Source organism: Montipora foliosa, chromosome 2 (genome assembly GCF_036669935.1).
Source record: "Montipora foliosa isolate CH-2021 chromosome 2, ASM3666993v2, whole genome shotgun sequence".
Classification (NCBI taxonomy): Eukaryota; Metazoa; Cnidaria; class Anthozoa; order Scleractinia; family Acroporidae; genus Montipora; species Montipora foliosa.
This window is the reverse complement of record NC_090870.1, coordinates 46,357,814-46,371,025: the sequence shown is the minus strand read 5'-3', so window position 1 is coordinate 46,371,025 and position 13,212 is coordinate 46,357,814. Positions and strand designations below refer to the sequence as shown.

Below are 13,212 nucleotides of genomic sequence, written 5' to 3'. Positions count from 1 at the left end.
CCTACCAAATAAGTTGTCTGTTGGCAACCAAATGCTAAATTTCCTTTTCCGATTTGCAATAACATGTATTATATGTATTATAAGGGGGGGGGGGGGGGTCTCTCTCTTACATGTAACTACATGTACAGAAAGACAATGGTTGCTAAGAAAGGTTTTTACATGTAGTCTTAAAGAGTCCTACAAAAAGGTTGCATGGATAGTTCTTTGGAGTAACTCTTTCAATAGAAATCTGACATCACTTTGATATGAAGGCACATGCGCAACTCGTCCCAGTCATCTGTGTTTCCATGAAAAATGAGTAAAAACTCTCAGGAAATGAAATGATGAGGCAGTTTTTTCACTGGATGGGAACCATCCCATCATTTTTTCGTAAGCTGTAGCATGGAAATTCTGTTTGGACAAAAAATGGAGCTGATACATGTACATGTATTTTGAAAAGTGTATCAAAGGAGGGCCTTATCACATCAGAATCTTTTCCAGAAATTTTTTTTTTAATCCACGCCACAGATTTTGTGTCAGAATGTTCTCATACTGTACTGATGCATTAAAAATGTATGAAAAACATACATTAGGGCTTACAGTACTATTATCTATACATTAATACCTTCTGAAGAACATGAAATTCTGATGCCCCACAACAGATTTAACTGAGTAAAAAGACTGATATTCAATTGTCCTTCACATCCACCCTGATCAAATGCCATTTTTCCCTTAACGCTAGATACCTACACTGTGTAACATTTAGTCCAATGTAATGTGCAGATAGGGCCACAAAAGAATAAATTGCTTCTCGATCCTCTCCTTCGAGAATAACATTTTCACTGCAGAGTAATCAAAACAAGTTTCAGTACATTATTCTTGAATTAAGATGGTTGACAGTCAATTCTCATTAGTACGTTGCAAGTTTAGTTGTACTTGACCATCCAACCAAGATGTTAAATTCTTATACTTGTCAGCAGACTGAGCATACAATTGCAAGATCTTTGTTCATGGACTGTAAGAAAGGATGAACTTTTTTCCACTGTATTTAGATTATTTGTTTTAATCATTCTCAACTATCAATTTAGTTTGATTCATCACAACAGTAGGAAATTAAATTTATATTTGTGTACAAGCACAAGTACAACAACAAATAACCTACTACCAAACTGTACTACATGTACTATGAATAAGCCAGTACATACAGTGCAGACCAGAAATACATGTAAGTGTCCTACACAGATGCAAAACAAACACACGTTTTTAAATGCGTGTTTCCAAACACCCATTTGATGTACGTTTTTTCATTCGTTATTCAAACTCGTATTTAGCTGTGATGTTCATTGTTCCACGAAACAATAGACAGACAATAAAATGAATATTTAAATCCTGTGATCAACTTACCAGAACATTTGAATTGAAGAGGGTGTCAAATGGTCATTGTGAGTTTCAAAACGAACCAACAAAGTTTAAATTTCTTTTCACATTCACTGAATGAGACACAATGAAACTCTTTTGTCATCCCGTAGCTGACCCCTGATCATTATTTTGACCTTTTTGTTGCCAACTGGAGTTTCGATCGTTGACATACCAAGATGCAGAGAAAATAATTATGCAGACGTAGCTTCTGACCTTTTTGCAAATTCTTCGCAATAAAAGCTTGTAAGATCAAAGTGCTTTCCCGAAAATTTGTTGAACTTATTTTGGGGAAAAAAAGAAAGCAGCGCTACTGAAGTTTTGTAACATCCTAAGTTTTTCTGCAAACTTCAATTACTGAGAATGGTGCCACAGAGATCATCATGAGATACAGCAGTAAGGCTCCGAATACCGAAACTAAACGTACGGTTCCAGGCTCCTAAACAAAAGACTGTGGTAAAAGCAGACCAACGGAAAGTGCATTCTGTTCAGTGATTTTTTTCACTGTCTTCACCATCCATTTGAACAAACAATATTTTGCACACATAACTGAAAAAAATAAAACAGCCGGCACTGAAAGGGGCTTGTATCTTTGAATGAATTCGTCACACAGGGTTTCGAATTCGATGTCACCCTTTGAACTTTCACTCTGTGTGCCTCCAGCCAACCCGCAGTAATTGTCTTCCACAAAACTAAACTAAAGAAAGAAATTGATGCAGCAGATTCTTAAGGCTTTTGTTTTCAACTCTGAACACATTCCAGTGAATCTTACAGTAAACCAGCCTTGTTGGTCAAAAGGACACAATGCCCATATCCAAGACCCTTTGCAAATTTCTCAAGTGTATGAAAACAATTATTTTGAAATATTCAACAAAGTATTACAGATGGCGTAAATGGCGTTTTGTTTGCAAATGAGTATGTTCCTTATTTCTTTTTCCAGGTGAAATTGATTTTACCACATTTCACAGCCCCATTCGTTCAAGTCTTTCTTCGCGATTTTATAATTTTATATTGCTGACGATTTTATATTGTTGCCGACCGTATGATCATCGATTTTTGTTGGAAAATCCGATGTCTTTAGAATGGAAAATGGCCGAGTCTTACGTTTTAATCAGAGGGAAATATTTATTCCCCTCACTATTTAATTTTTTTGATGCAGGGAGAAGCAAAAGTAATTTTCAAATGTCAAAATTAAACATGAAGTGGAAGCGAGTGGATTTCAATTGGAAATTGTCAAACACTTAACGGTTGACACAGCTATTGTGTTGCGCTGAAACTAACAATAAAACGTAAACAATAAAAAGACAATGGGCCAATTCATACATACTAACTATCTTTGACGAGGGCGCGTTTTCAATGCACGTGTTATAAACGCAGACGCATCTGCGCAATTTTCTTATGCTTGTTTCACATACAGGTTCAAATATTAAATTTTTCAAGCTGGGATGAAAAGGTTAATTTTTTTCTTAGGAAACTACATGTAACAGTCCCGCGGGGGTATACAGAAGTAACTACATGTATATGGCTGACTAAACTCAACCCACGAGTGGATGAGAGACTTAAAACATCTGTTGGCAAGCCATTTGTTATCGGCTTCGTTTATTCAAGCCCAGTTGTTCGAAAGCCGATTAACGTAATCCAGGATTAGCGTAAACTTTTGCTTCATTTTTTCACCTTTTTGGTGAAAGTTTCTTTTGCTTATTTTTGTTTTTCAAGATTGACTTCCTCCGATGTAAAGTTTTGCCGAATATCAGCGTTGAACAGCATTTGGGAGTAGAGAAATAAACTCCTTGGTTAATTTTAAATCTGGGATTAACGTTAATCGGCTTTTGAACAACTGGGCCCAGCTGATTAATACCCGATTTTGAGCTTCCGGTTCTCGACATAAAATTACATTGTATAGCTCTTGAAAGTATCAATATGCAACCAATGATTGAAATTTTTAATCCTAACCACGTTAATTAGTAGTCCTATCTAACAGTGAGCTGAGTAACAAAGTGAACATTAACACTCCTTCCTCTCAATACACTGTATAAGGAAATCGATATCAAAGAAGTGGACTTCCCAGCAGTTCCACAGTTTTGTCAACAGAAATAATTTCCCTACACCCATAAAAAAACGATTTAGAAGCAACCAGATGATAGAAGTCCTTACCTTTTTACAATTGCGGAACAAAGAGAAGGAATATGTGCCTTCGAAAACGATGAAATTATCGACAAGAGGTGTTCAACACCTTCCTGCAAGCCAGCCATTTTGGCTGCTGTCCTTCCCAGAATACTATGCAGGATACTCGTGACCAGTCTTTTTAACCAAGCAAGCCGGTTACCCGAGACAGCCCGACAGACAGCCCTCCGAGGCAGGTACAAAGTCGGACCGGATCAACTCGGACCGCCAGTCCGGGTCGGATCAACTCGGATCGCCTCGAATCATGAAAAAACCAATTGATAATTACAGTCATAACCCATTTCTGTTACACTTTCTCACAAAAAAAATGCCTGCTGTGAAAAATAAGCAAATGTATACATTCTTAATTACTGAAAATATCAATTTGGTGGACGGATACAAATTCACTGACAAAGATGGCCTAGATTTTACCTTCATCTGGAGATTGACGCTTTGGGATAAGGGATGGATGAACACGACACGAGTCCGAGAGGAAGTGACACTAAGAATGCAAAATGGCAGCTTTACTATACAGCACGACACGGAGAAACGTCGCGAGTCTTTCTTAATTTGGCCCATTTTTCACTGGAATTTTAACCTTCACATGGGTTAAAAGTTTCAATTTCATTTAATGTTATGTTTTCTCCATGATCCGAGGCGATCCGAGTTGATCCGAGTTGATCCGGTCCGACTTTTGTACCTACCTCTCCTCACGAGACAACTTTACCATGCGTCTATATGAGAATTGCGTGACCGAGAGAAAGTTGACCGTACTTAATTATCGGTCAGTTTAAAACGCAGACTGCAGACTGCAGACCAGGGGTAAAATGCAGACTGAGGTTATGACGTAAATGTTGAAAAAGCCCAAACCCCTTAGAAATGCTAACCTTAGGCCTAATTAGGCCTAAAACAATATTTAGGCTTAACTGTTAGCATTTCTAATGGATTTGGGATTTTTGAACAGTTAAATTATAACCTCAATCTGCATTTTACCCCCGGTCTGCAGTCTGCAGTCTGCGGTTTACACTGACCGACTTAATTATGCATATATTTTAAGACGCATCTTCAAAAAATGCGTATCATCATTTGCCTTTCTTTCTTTCTAGTTCGTTTTTATTAAGTATAGTTGCGTTTTCACATTCAGCAAATGGACTGACAATCTTAACGCAGCAGTAATATGTAGTTTAAATAAAAGGCTGTTTTTTGTGAATAGAGAGTTTCCGTTAACAGCGGTGAGCATTTTGGCGGGAAAAAACTTTTCTTTCGAAAGTAAACGCTAAAAACATGTATAAGCCTAACCTATGTATGTCAAGACACTTAACCAAACAAAATATCCCTGATATTTTTACTACAGTACTGGGAGTAACTCAACACTCATCTTTGTAACAGCCACACCTTTTCGTTGAATAATTATGTAATTGAACAATGAATAAATGTGAACAGCCTCGTTCTCAACGTCTCTTCTCCCGCTTCTGGGGAAATGAAGAAGAGAAACCCTGGAAACGTAGCCCGCGAACGCAGACCGCCGGAAATACGTATGCATTCGCAGGCTACTGGTAACGAGGCTCAACATTTTCATTTTGCGAGTGTCCGCAGAGGCTCAAGAAGGTGAATCCGCCGAGCGAGGTACAGGCGAGCGTAAGAAAAGTGAGGCGGCGAGAGAGGCCCGCTGCCGCTCCATCGATCTCTCCCGTTTCTTGCGCCTGCACTCACCTTGCACAGCGGACACATCCTAACGCCTTACCGGTAACCGAACCTCTGCGGAGTAGAGAGAGGTTCAGGGACTCATAGCCACTTAAAAAACTTCGGGTGGTCTCGTCCACTCGGGAATTTTTTGCCCAAATTACAACGGCATGCGCTACAGCGTCTCTCCGAAGTAAACTGAAATCTCCCATTAATCCGATATTTTGGAAAACGGCTAGCCTCCAGAGTTTAACAGAAACGAAGCGCATCGATTACAAACATACTTGAAAATTGCGATTTCAGTTATGGCTACTCATTTCAACAGCTTTAATCGTATTGGAGAAATTTTAACGATGTTGTGTTGACTTTAGGTGCGTAAGCTTGATTTCTTTGATGAAATTTCTTTTTCCTCAGAGCGAAACTTTATTGTTGAACGTGTTTACAACAGGATACTGTAATATTTTAGCAAAGAGCTACAGATCACTACCTATATTGCAGAATGGAAGACTTCGAAATGCGAGAAACTTTTGTCTGTCTTGGTGTCGCAACGGTTTGCGGCACCAGCAAATGAAAATTTTTGTTTAACCTCATGAGATACCGAAAACGAGACAAGTTGCAAGAAATGTTCTCTGGTGTAATACCTATCACGCAACTTGTTTCGTAATGTGGGAACTTTTGTCGCATCAAAATTGAGAGACAAGTTGCAGGAAAAATTGCCTAGTGTAACAGCGGCGTTAAATTCCATCGTAATGCGCCTAGCAAGCGAAGTAGAAAACGGTTGATAATCTGGCTGCCCGTAGGTCTTTGGCCTAGTGAGAAAGGACTTCATGTACATGGCTCCTCATAATCGACGTAATCATAAAAGTTACAATTTCCTCGATTATGACTGGTTTAAAAAACTCTTACTTTTCACTTAATCTCTTGCCAAGTTTTTATCGAACAGTTTGTTATCAGATAGTTTGTTATCGGACAGTCCAATAAGCCAATCACATTCAAAGTTGTAGTTTAAATCTACCAATCACAACCTTGGTTTCAATCACCTTGTGGCTCCTGTTACCATAGAAACAGTGTACAGGGTCCTAAATTGGGGCTTTCTTTTTTTCAGAGCAACATAAAACAATTTACACCTCCTTTGTCAGTCTTTTAATGCAAATTGTCCCTTCTTTCATAACTTTACTCCACTTCTTTTCTCTGAAATTGTAATTTTTATGATTAATTGGTAAGAGGACTTCGTGTCGTCGAATTCGGTCTGTAATCATACTCGTGATAAACAAATCGGACGACCGCACACCGGAGGTCCGATTTTGTTATCACTAGTATGATTACAGACTCCACTCAGTCCTCTTACCATTACTTAGTATATACCACACAAGTGAATTGTGCTCTCCGCGCACGCTGATTGGCTAACTCGGAGGTTATTATCCAAGTACTATCCACCTCCACTTCGCTGAATAATGAGATGTGACTAGCGCTTTTCGCGCGCACTTCTTGGAAAGCTCGGAGGTAAGTTATTCACCTCCGAAAAGTCGAATGGTAATGAATTTTTATAGCGCATTTTCTATTGACATATTCAAGCAAGGGGTCTATGGGTGAGATCGAACATCAGCATATACTAGTAGGCGCCGCTGGCAGCCGCTATCAGTCCATTAGCAATCTCACCCAGCACATTAATGAATGAAATGAGGCCCGACCACAACACCGGGAGCTCCATTCCCTACTCTTTACAAATAGTGTGTGGGTTCTTTTACATCCCACTGGGTTGTGAATATTGAAGGGTTGTGAGACGGGGCATACGGTTTTATAGTCCTTATCCGAGAAGACTTGAAGGTCTTAACCATTTGCGGATGTCAATTACAAAGGTAGCACCTTCTCTTCAGTTATTTTAAGACCCTGAGTGTTGGTCCGGCCGGCGTCCAACTCACGACCTCCCGCATGGCAGCCCGATGCTCAACCAACTGAGCCACCGTTGCGCGGTCGAAGAGAAACAAGATGGCTTTCCGGAGAGTGAATTTCAAAAAAGGAATTTTCTGGTCCCCTAGTTATTCAGCTTGTGTGGTATACACTAATGTTCACCTCATCGTCGGTGAAATTGGTGGATAAAAGGGACCTTTAGATCGGAGGATAAGAACGACTACAAGTGCGAGCTTTCCGTACTGAGCATGCGCATAAGGGTTGGAGGCTGAAGAGGCCGACATTTCTCGAAGTGCGCGTGCTCAGAACGGAAAACTCGTACTCGTCCTCCGATCTAAAGGTCCCTAACACGTTAGAATAAAATGACGATTGATTGATTAATAATATATAGAGTGGTGGTAGATATCCACCACTACTCAACTCCAGGTCAGTGAATAATTCTTTTTTCTTTTCTTCAGCTTCTCAGCGGTCCGCAATCCTAAATCCTTGAATCTGATTGGCTAATTGCGTGCGCTCCAGCGGTCCTGATTTTCCCATCCGGACCCCGAGTACTGATCTCGGAGCGCTCCGAAATTTCCAACTTAAGCAACTTTTGAAGCTTTTTGTAACAGCATAAAAGAGGCATAAACAACGTAAAATGTAAATGTGAAGGTGTGAACAAAATGTGAACTCGTGTTGCTTTGATTTGAGGGTCATTCAGTCCACTTTATTTCAATTAAGCCGTGCGCTCCTTTTTCGTTAACGTCAATTTCTGTCACGTAACGGACATTTTATAGCGTCGCTATTTTTCAGGGGAGAGAAACGACCGATGGAAATACGTCTGCGTTCGCAGGCTAGACATTTTAGGCCCTTTCACAACAATCCCGTAGAAAAAATAAACATGTTATTTGCCGGCCTAGGTCGGTCCATATTGGGAAAAACTGTGCCCTCGGTCTCGAGTGTACGGCCTCGGGCCATACTCGAGACCAAGGGCACAGTTTTTCCCAATACGGACCTCTCGGCAAGCAAATAGCATATACTTACTAAGTGGACGAGACATATCAAGCCCTCACTGTCTCTTTTCTGGTGCGAATAGGACCTGTGACCTGTAAAAACCAGCCGCAGCGCTAATTCCACAATTCGGCTTCTTTGGATTTAAGGCCTGTTGCTTTCAAATATATTCTACAGGACTCACCACAACTGCAAACGTTTTGGAGTCTGTGGAAGTGAAACGATGCATTTTTTTCTAGAACGTTCGGGATCTAATAACAAATAACACTATTGTCAAATCCCGTACAAAGTACAACTAATATAAATTTTTTTCTTTCAGACAAACCATTCTTCGGATGCATTCTCTGTACTCTTCCTTTAAAAGATTTGTGAAAAAAATTTCGAAGACGAAGCAACAGCATGTGTAAACAGAGGCTAAACACCCTTTTCAAATCCTCCTCGGCGGTCATAATTTGATACCGGAAGTATGATTTGCAACTCTGTAACCAATCGGAACGAGGCCCCAAGAGATCTATCGATTTACGACCAATAAGAGAAAGAGAAAAAAAAAAGCCAGAATCTGGCTTTTTTACATATAATCCGTCAAGTAAATGTATCATGCCCTCCTTCCCCGATATGAAACGTGGGGAGAAGGGGTATGATTTCAGGCTATATTTTATTCGGTTCTGAAATGCGTTCCTTGAGAACAACCATTCCTTATTCCTGGCCTCGTATCTTCATAAGGATGACCTTCCAAAGCACAAGACTGTACTATCACCTCCCTATTTCTTCATTTGAAAACATCCTAAAGGCCAGCCTTTCAGAATGAAGGGATCGCATTTCGAGATTTTTGAGAAACGTATGATGAGTGAACTCTTTGGGCAACACTATTATGGGGTTTAAAATCTAGGCATAATATTACGGTAATGTACGATTTGCAGGTGTGAAACAGGTTTCAGAATAGATAACAAAGGGCAAAAAAGTAATTTATTCTACTGTGTCCTGGCCGTTTCACACATGCACAATTACACGCAAACATATTTCAAATTTTTTAACGTACATCTACCGCACTTGCGTTTACTCTGAAAAAGAGACGTCATTTCCAATGAAACTTAACTTCAGATCTTTGAAAGTCGTGACCACATTTTTGCTGAACTTCGCCAAGACGTCGTGACGATATTTTAAGTCAATTACTGGAGTGGTACGTTTAAATGGAATTCAATGAAAAATGACGGAGAAGTTGCAAGTACACGAGTGGTTTTTGGCTGGCCATGGTTTAACTAACCACTGCAATCGAACTGCAAGCTACTGCAGTACACAAGAAGAGACTGAGACAACGTCTAACTGACAACGAAACCCTGGGAACGAAACCTTCTTCATGGTTTTCAATGGCCCGTCAGTCTAGTGAGTGAAGCGTTCTTTAGCTATCTTAGAACAAATAAGAATGCATGAAAAAGTACACCAGTTTCCCTAATAAATTCTGTTGCCAAATGATATTTAAGGATTACGCACTTTACGCTCCAGAAACCTCATATCTTCTTCTTCAAAATAAAGATCAACGTCAACAGACGTTTTTACTATCAAGCTCGACGGCATTGTAAATAATCAATAACTAAGTAACAATATTTACCTTCAAAGGAAGTTAAAATATCCAATAGATCGTTTTCACTCACGTGACGAAAATCATAGCAACCGTTACTACGCCGCTATGTTGGTGTACCAAAAGTGTAAACAAAACCAAAGCGCCGTTTGCGTGCAGGATGGTTTTGTGCATGATTGTGGGCTGTGCTAACAGAAGTGGACGAGATAAAAGAGTTTACTTCGCAAGAGTCCCTTCTGTAGTTACAACTCAAGGTAAAGAAGCGGAAAATTTGTCTAGAGAAAGGAGATCACGCTGGATTTCAGCGATTAGTAGAGAAGATCTTACAGACGACATTTTGGAGATAGAAATCACGAAAGACTTTATGATTTCTCCCCATGGATTTTGAACAGATTTAGTGACAAAAATCCCTCTCTTTCACTCAGAGGGAATTTTTAGTTTCAAAGTTGAATGCTTTTAATTTCTTTGTTCGAAATCACGCCGTTCATATCACCCGTTCGATCCAAAGTATACCAGTATCCATGTTTCCTTGCTTCAAGCCAAGTACTGAGAGACTCCCGAGACCTTGCCGCTACGTTCGCTTTGGCTCGAGGAGGCCAAAGAATGAGACGGAGAGTTGATGCAAGAAGAACTTAAAAATATAAAACGTTTGAATTTGGGGCAGTTAGTAAATATCAATCTGCATGGAGTGCACATGTTAAGTAAAAGCTAGGATGATGACAACGACGACGACGGCAATGAGAACGTTGTCTAAAAACACTCTTTCCCGTTATCACAATAATTTCAATGTCGTGATTACTAAAAGTCGGTCGGGTAGTAGCCAAAACGCCGTGCCGGGGCCGGGGTGCCTTTTTTTTTTGTTTCCAAATTTGTTTGTTTGAATTTTTGTCGTTGTTCTCCTGTAACGTTATATTCGAATGCTCGGCATCTTTCCTTCATTTATGGTGGAAATTAGTCCAAAAAATATGGAACATACGGAAGCTACGAAAGGGACATCTTTGTTTGTTTTTCGAAATTAAGAGAATTTCAGACTGAAATTGGAGTTTTTGTAGGGAATATACGGTAACTCCTAGAGACAATGAAGACTCGCTGAGCTCCTCATTTTAAAACCACATTTTAATGTTTATTTCTTAAAAACCTTCTCCGCAATACAATTAAGGACGGTGCCTACTAATTCAAAGGTATGTTTGCTCAGTTTACTGAATATGCGGGAAAAGCAGATCTTAACAAGGAAAATTGGGGGTAACCACGCATTTTCGAAGATCATTAATCAACAATATTTGTAAAAAGCTTTAAATTACAAAGCAATGTATGGCGTTCTTTTCCAAATTGAAGCTTAATTATCTCTAAAAAATGCGTGGTTACCCCCAATTTTCTTTTTGTATACCAAGGGCACTTGCTAAGTTCTGCTTTCTCCGCATAGTTTTGAACTTCGCAAAAATATCCCTGTATTAATAAGCACCAGCAATAGGAAATCCGAGTGTCTCGAGATGCGCATAACGTATGCGCAATAACAATTATAGTAGGCACCGTCCTTAAAGGGAAACTGTCACGGGAAGCCCATGCGCTAGCATCTTGTGAAAACTCATTCTCGTCCCCAGAGGCCGCGATTCTTTCGATCAGCACCGAGAATAACGACCTCTGGCAGGTTCCGAACCAGGAAGTCCGCGAATCACGGACTTTCGGCTCGTCTGCGCAATCTCAGAAATTTGAAACAATTAGTAGCTGTCAACGGTTATCAAAATAGACCCCCACTGAGACTGCGCGTATTTCGGAACTGGCCAGAGGTCGTTATTCTCGGTGCTGACCGAAAGAATCGCGGCCTCTGGGGACGAGAATGGTGAAAACTTGAAAAGTGTTAGGTTAACTTTTTTCAAGTTGAATCGACAAATTCAAAATGGTGTCCACTGGCGAGGGCCATGGTGGACAAAGGAGAAACTCAGGCGAATATACGTGACTCACGCGTGAATCCATGACGGCGGCTAGAATTTTTCGTGGGCTCGAGGACGGGCTCGAGAGCAAACAAACTCGAGCATGCGCAGCTCACGACAGTGCCCCTCAGCGGCCAAAACATTCCATAAGAGCTTGCGCGCATCTTACTTTCAGATCAGGACATGTACCGTCGGCCATTGTGTCGTTGGTGGAAGAGCACATAAAAGTTTTGTTGAGTGCAAGCGATTAGCCAACCATTTTACACAGGTGTTTCATTTAGTCACTTCGGAAAGATCTGTAAAGCTTTGAAAAACGTTTTAAAGCGGTGAATTAATCGTATTAAGTTTAACTTTCTTGTAAGGTTATAACAAATTGTTCGAAAAGATCTGTCTGCCGTAAGATTTCGAGTTCTCCGGCTCTGCTCAGAGATCCAGTCTAGAATTAGTGTGCCAAGACGTGCTTTTGGGTTATCTTGATATTGTAAACCTACGATGAATTCTTATTATACTTCTATTAAAATAGTGTGAACAGTTCTTTTGGCATTGCCTTGTCCGCCTTGTCTGTGATCGGTGATCTGATATTCGAGGTAGTCAAGTTGATGTGGAAGCAGCTTCTGTCACTTGCGTTACGGTTCAGTGTGGTTTCCTACAGATCGTTATCGGGCTGCTGTTGTCGTTACAGCTCGTTGTTGTCTATCGCTAGACCTTGCAAAAGGTAATTTTGTCCTTTTTTTCTTTTTTGAAAAGTATTGAGTATTCGTGGGTAGGTTTCATTTAGAGTTGATTTTCAGCTTATCTCCCGCACACTTCTTCGGTAAAAAGTTCGTGAGACCCCCAGTGTTTTGGAGTATTTTCAAGACTTAGAACTGAACTGTGTAGTTTAAAGTCGTAGCATTTTACCAACCAATTGAGAGTTTATTCCGTCTTACAGTCCCCCCTTTAAAATTACCCACATCAAGATGTTTTCAGCTCAGCTTCAATTGTCAACTTTCAATTTCGATTGTTGAGTTGAATTAACATAAAATTTGCCACAATTGTTTCATTTTCCAATTCACTAGAGTTAAGTCTAGCTTATATCAAAGTAAAAAAAAAAAGAATTGAGGGTTTGAGCTTTGTGAAGAATTAAAAAAAAAAAGAAATTAGTCCCAGCTGAGCCTCAGAGATTATGTAACGTTGCACAGGCTGTCACCCAGTGTAAACAAAAGTGTTCCACAGCCCCTGTCGGCAAACAATTCTATTCAAAATCAAGTTGGTCGTACCCCAGTGTCATATGAACTGGCGTCAAAGCGAACTCAGTGGAGGATTTGAACGAACTTAAAAACTGCGCAAGGCAAAAAGTGGCTGAACTTAAAACAGAAGTTGAAAACACGGGTTCCTCAAATGAAGAGATTTGCCAGGAAATTCTTGAAGGCCAATTTGACGGGGTACAAGTAACATTCATATTTTCAAACGAAACTTTCCTTTTTTGAACTCACATAGTAAAACTCCACCATACATATTCTACCTTATTAGTTGGTTTTCAGTTTATTTGAATTGATAATGAAAAGATGAACACATACA

General features: G+C 40.0%; 1 protein-coding gene across 3 annotated transcripts in view; it reads right to left on the bottom strand.

The window, feature by feature from the left end:
- LOC137993313 (E3 ubiquitin-protein ligase UBR4-like) overlaps positions 1-3,660 on the bottom strand; it is a 120,931-nt gene extending 117,271 nt beyond the window's left edge. For 2 of the 3 annotated variants that reach the window (XM_068839073.1, XM_068839074.1), the window contains exons 1-2: positions 3,550-3,660; positions 730-821 (exon numbers count right to left, since the gene is read on the bottom strand). In XM_068839073.1, the coding sequence (XP_068695174.1) occupies positions 730-821; positions 3,550-3,647 (190 nt within the window). In that variant the 5' untranslated portion in view covers positions 3,648-3,660. The remainder of the gene's footprint in view (positions 1-729; positions 822-3,549) is intronic. The other variant, XM_068839075.1, reaches the window with a different exon arrangement.
- Positions 3,661-13,212: the final 9,552 nt, after the last annotated feature.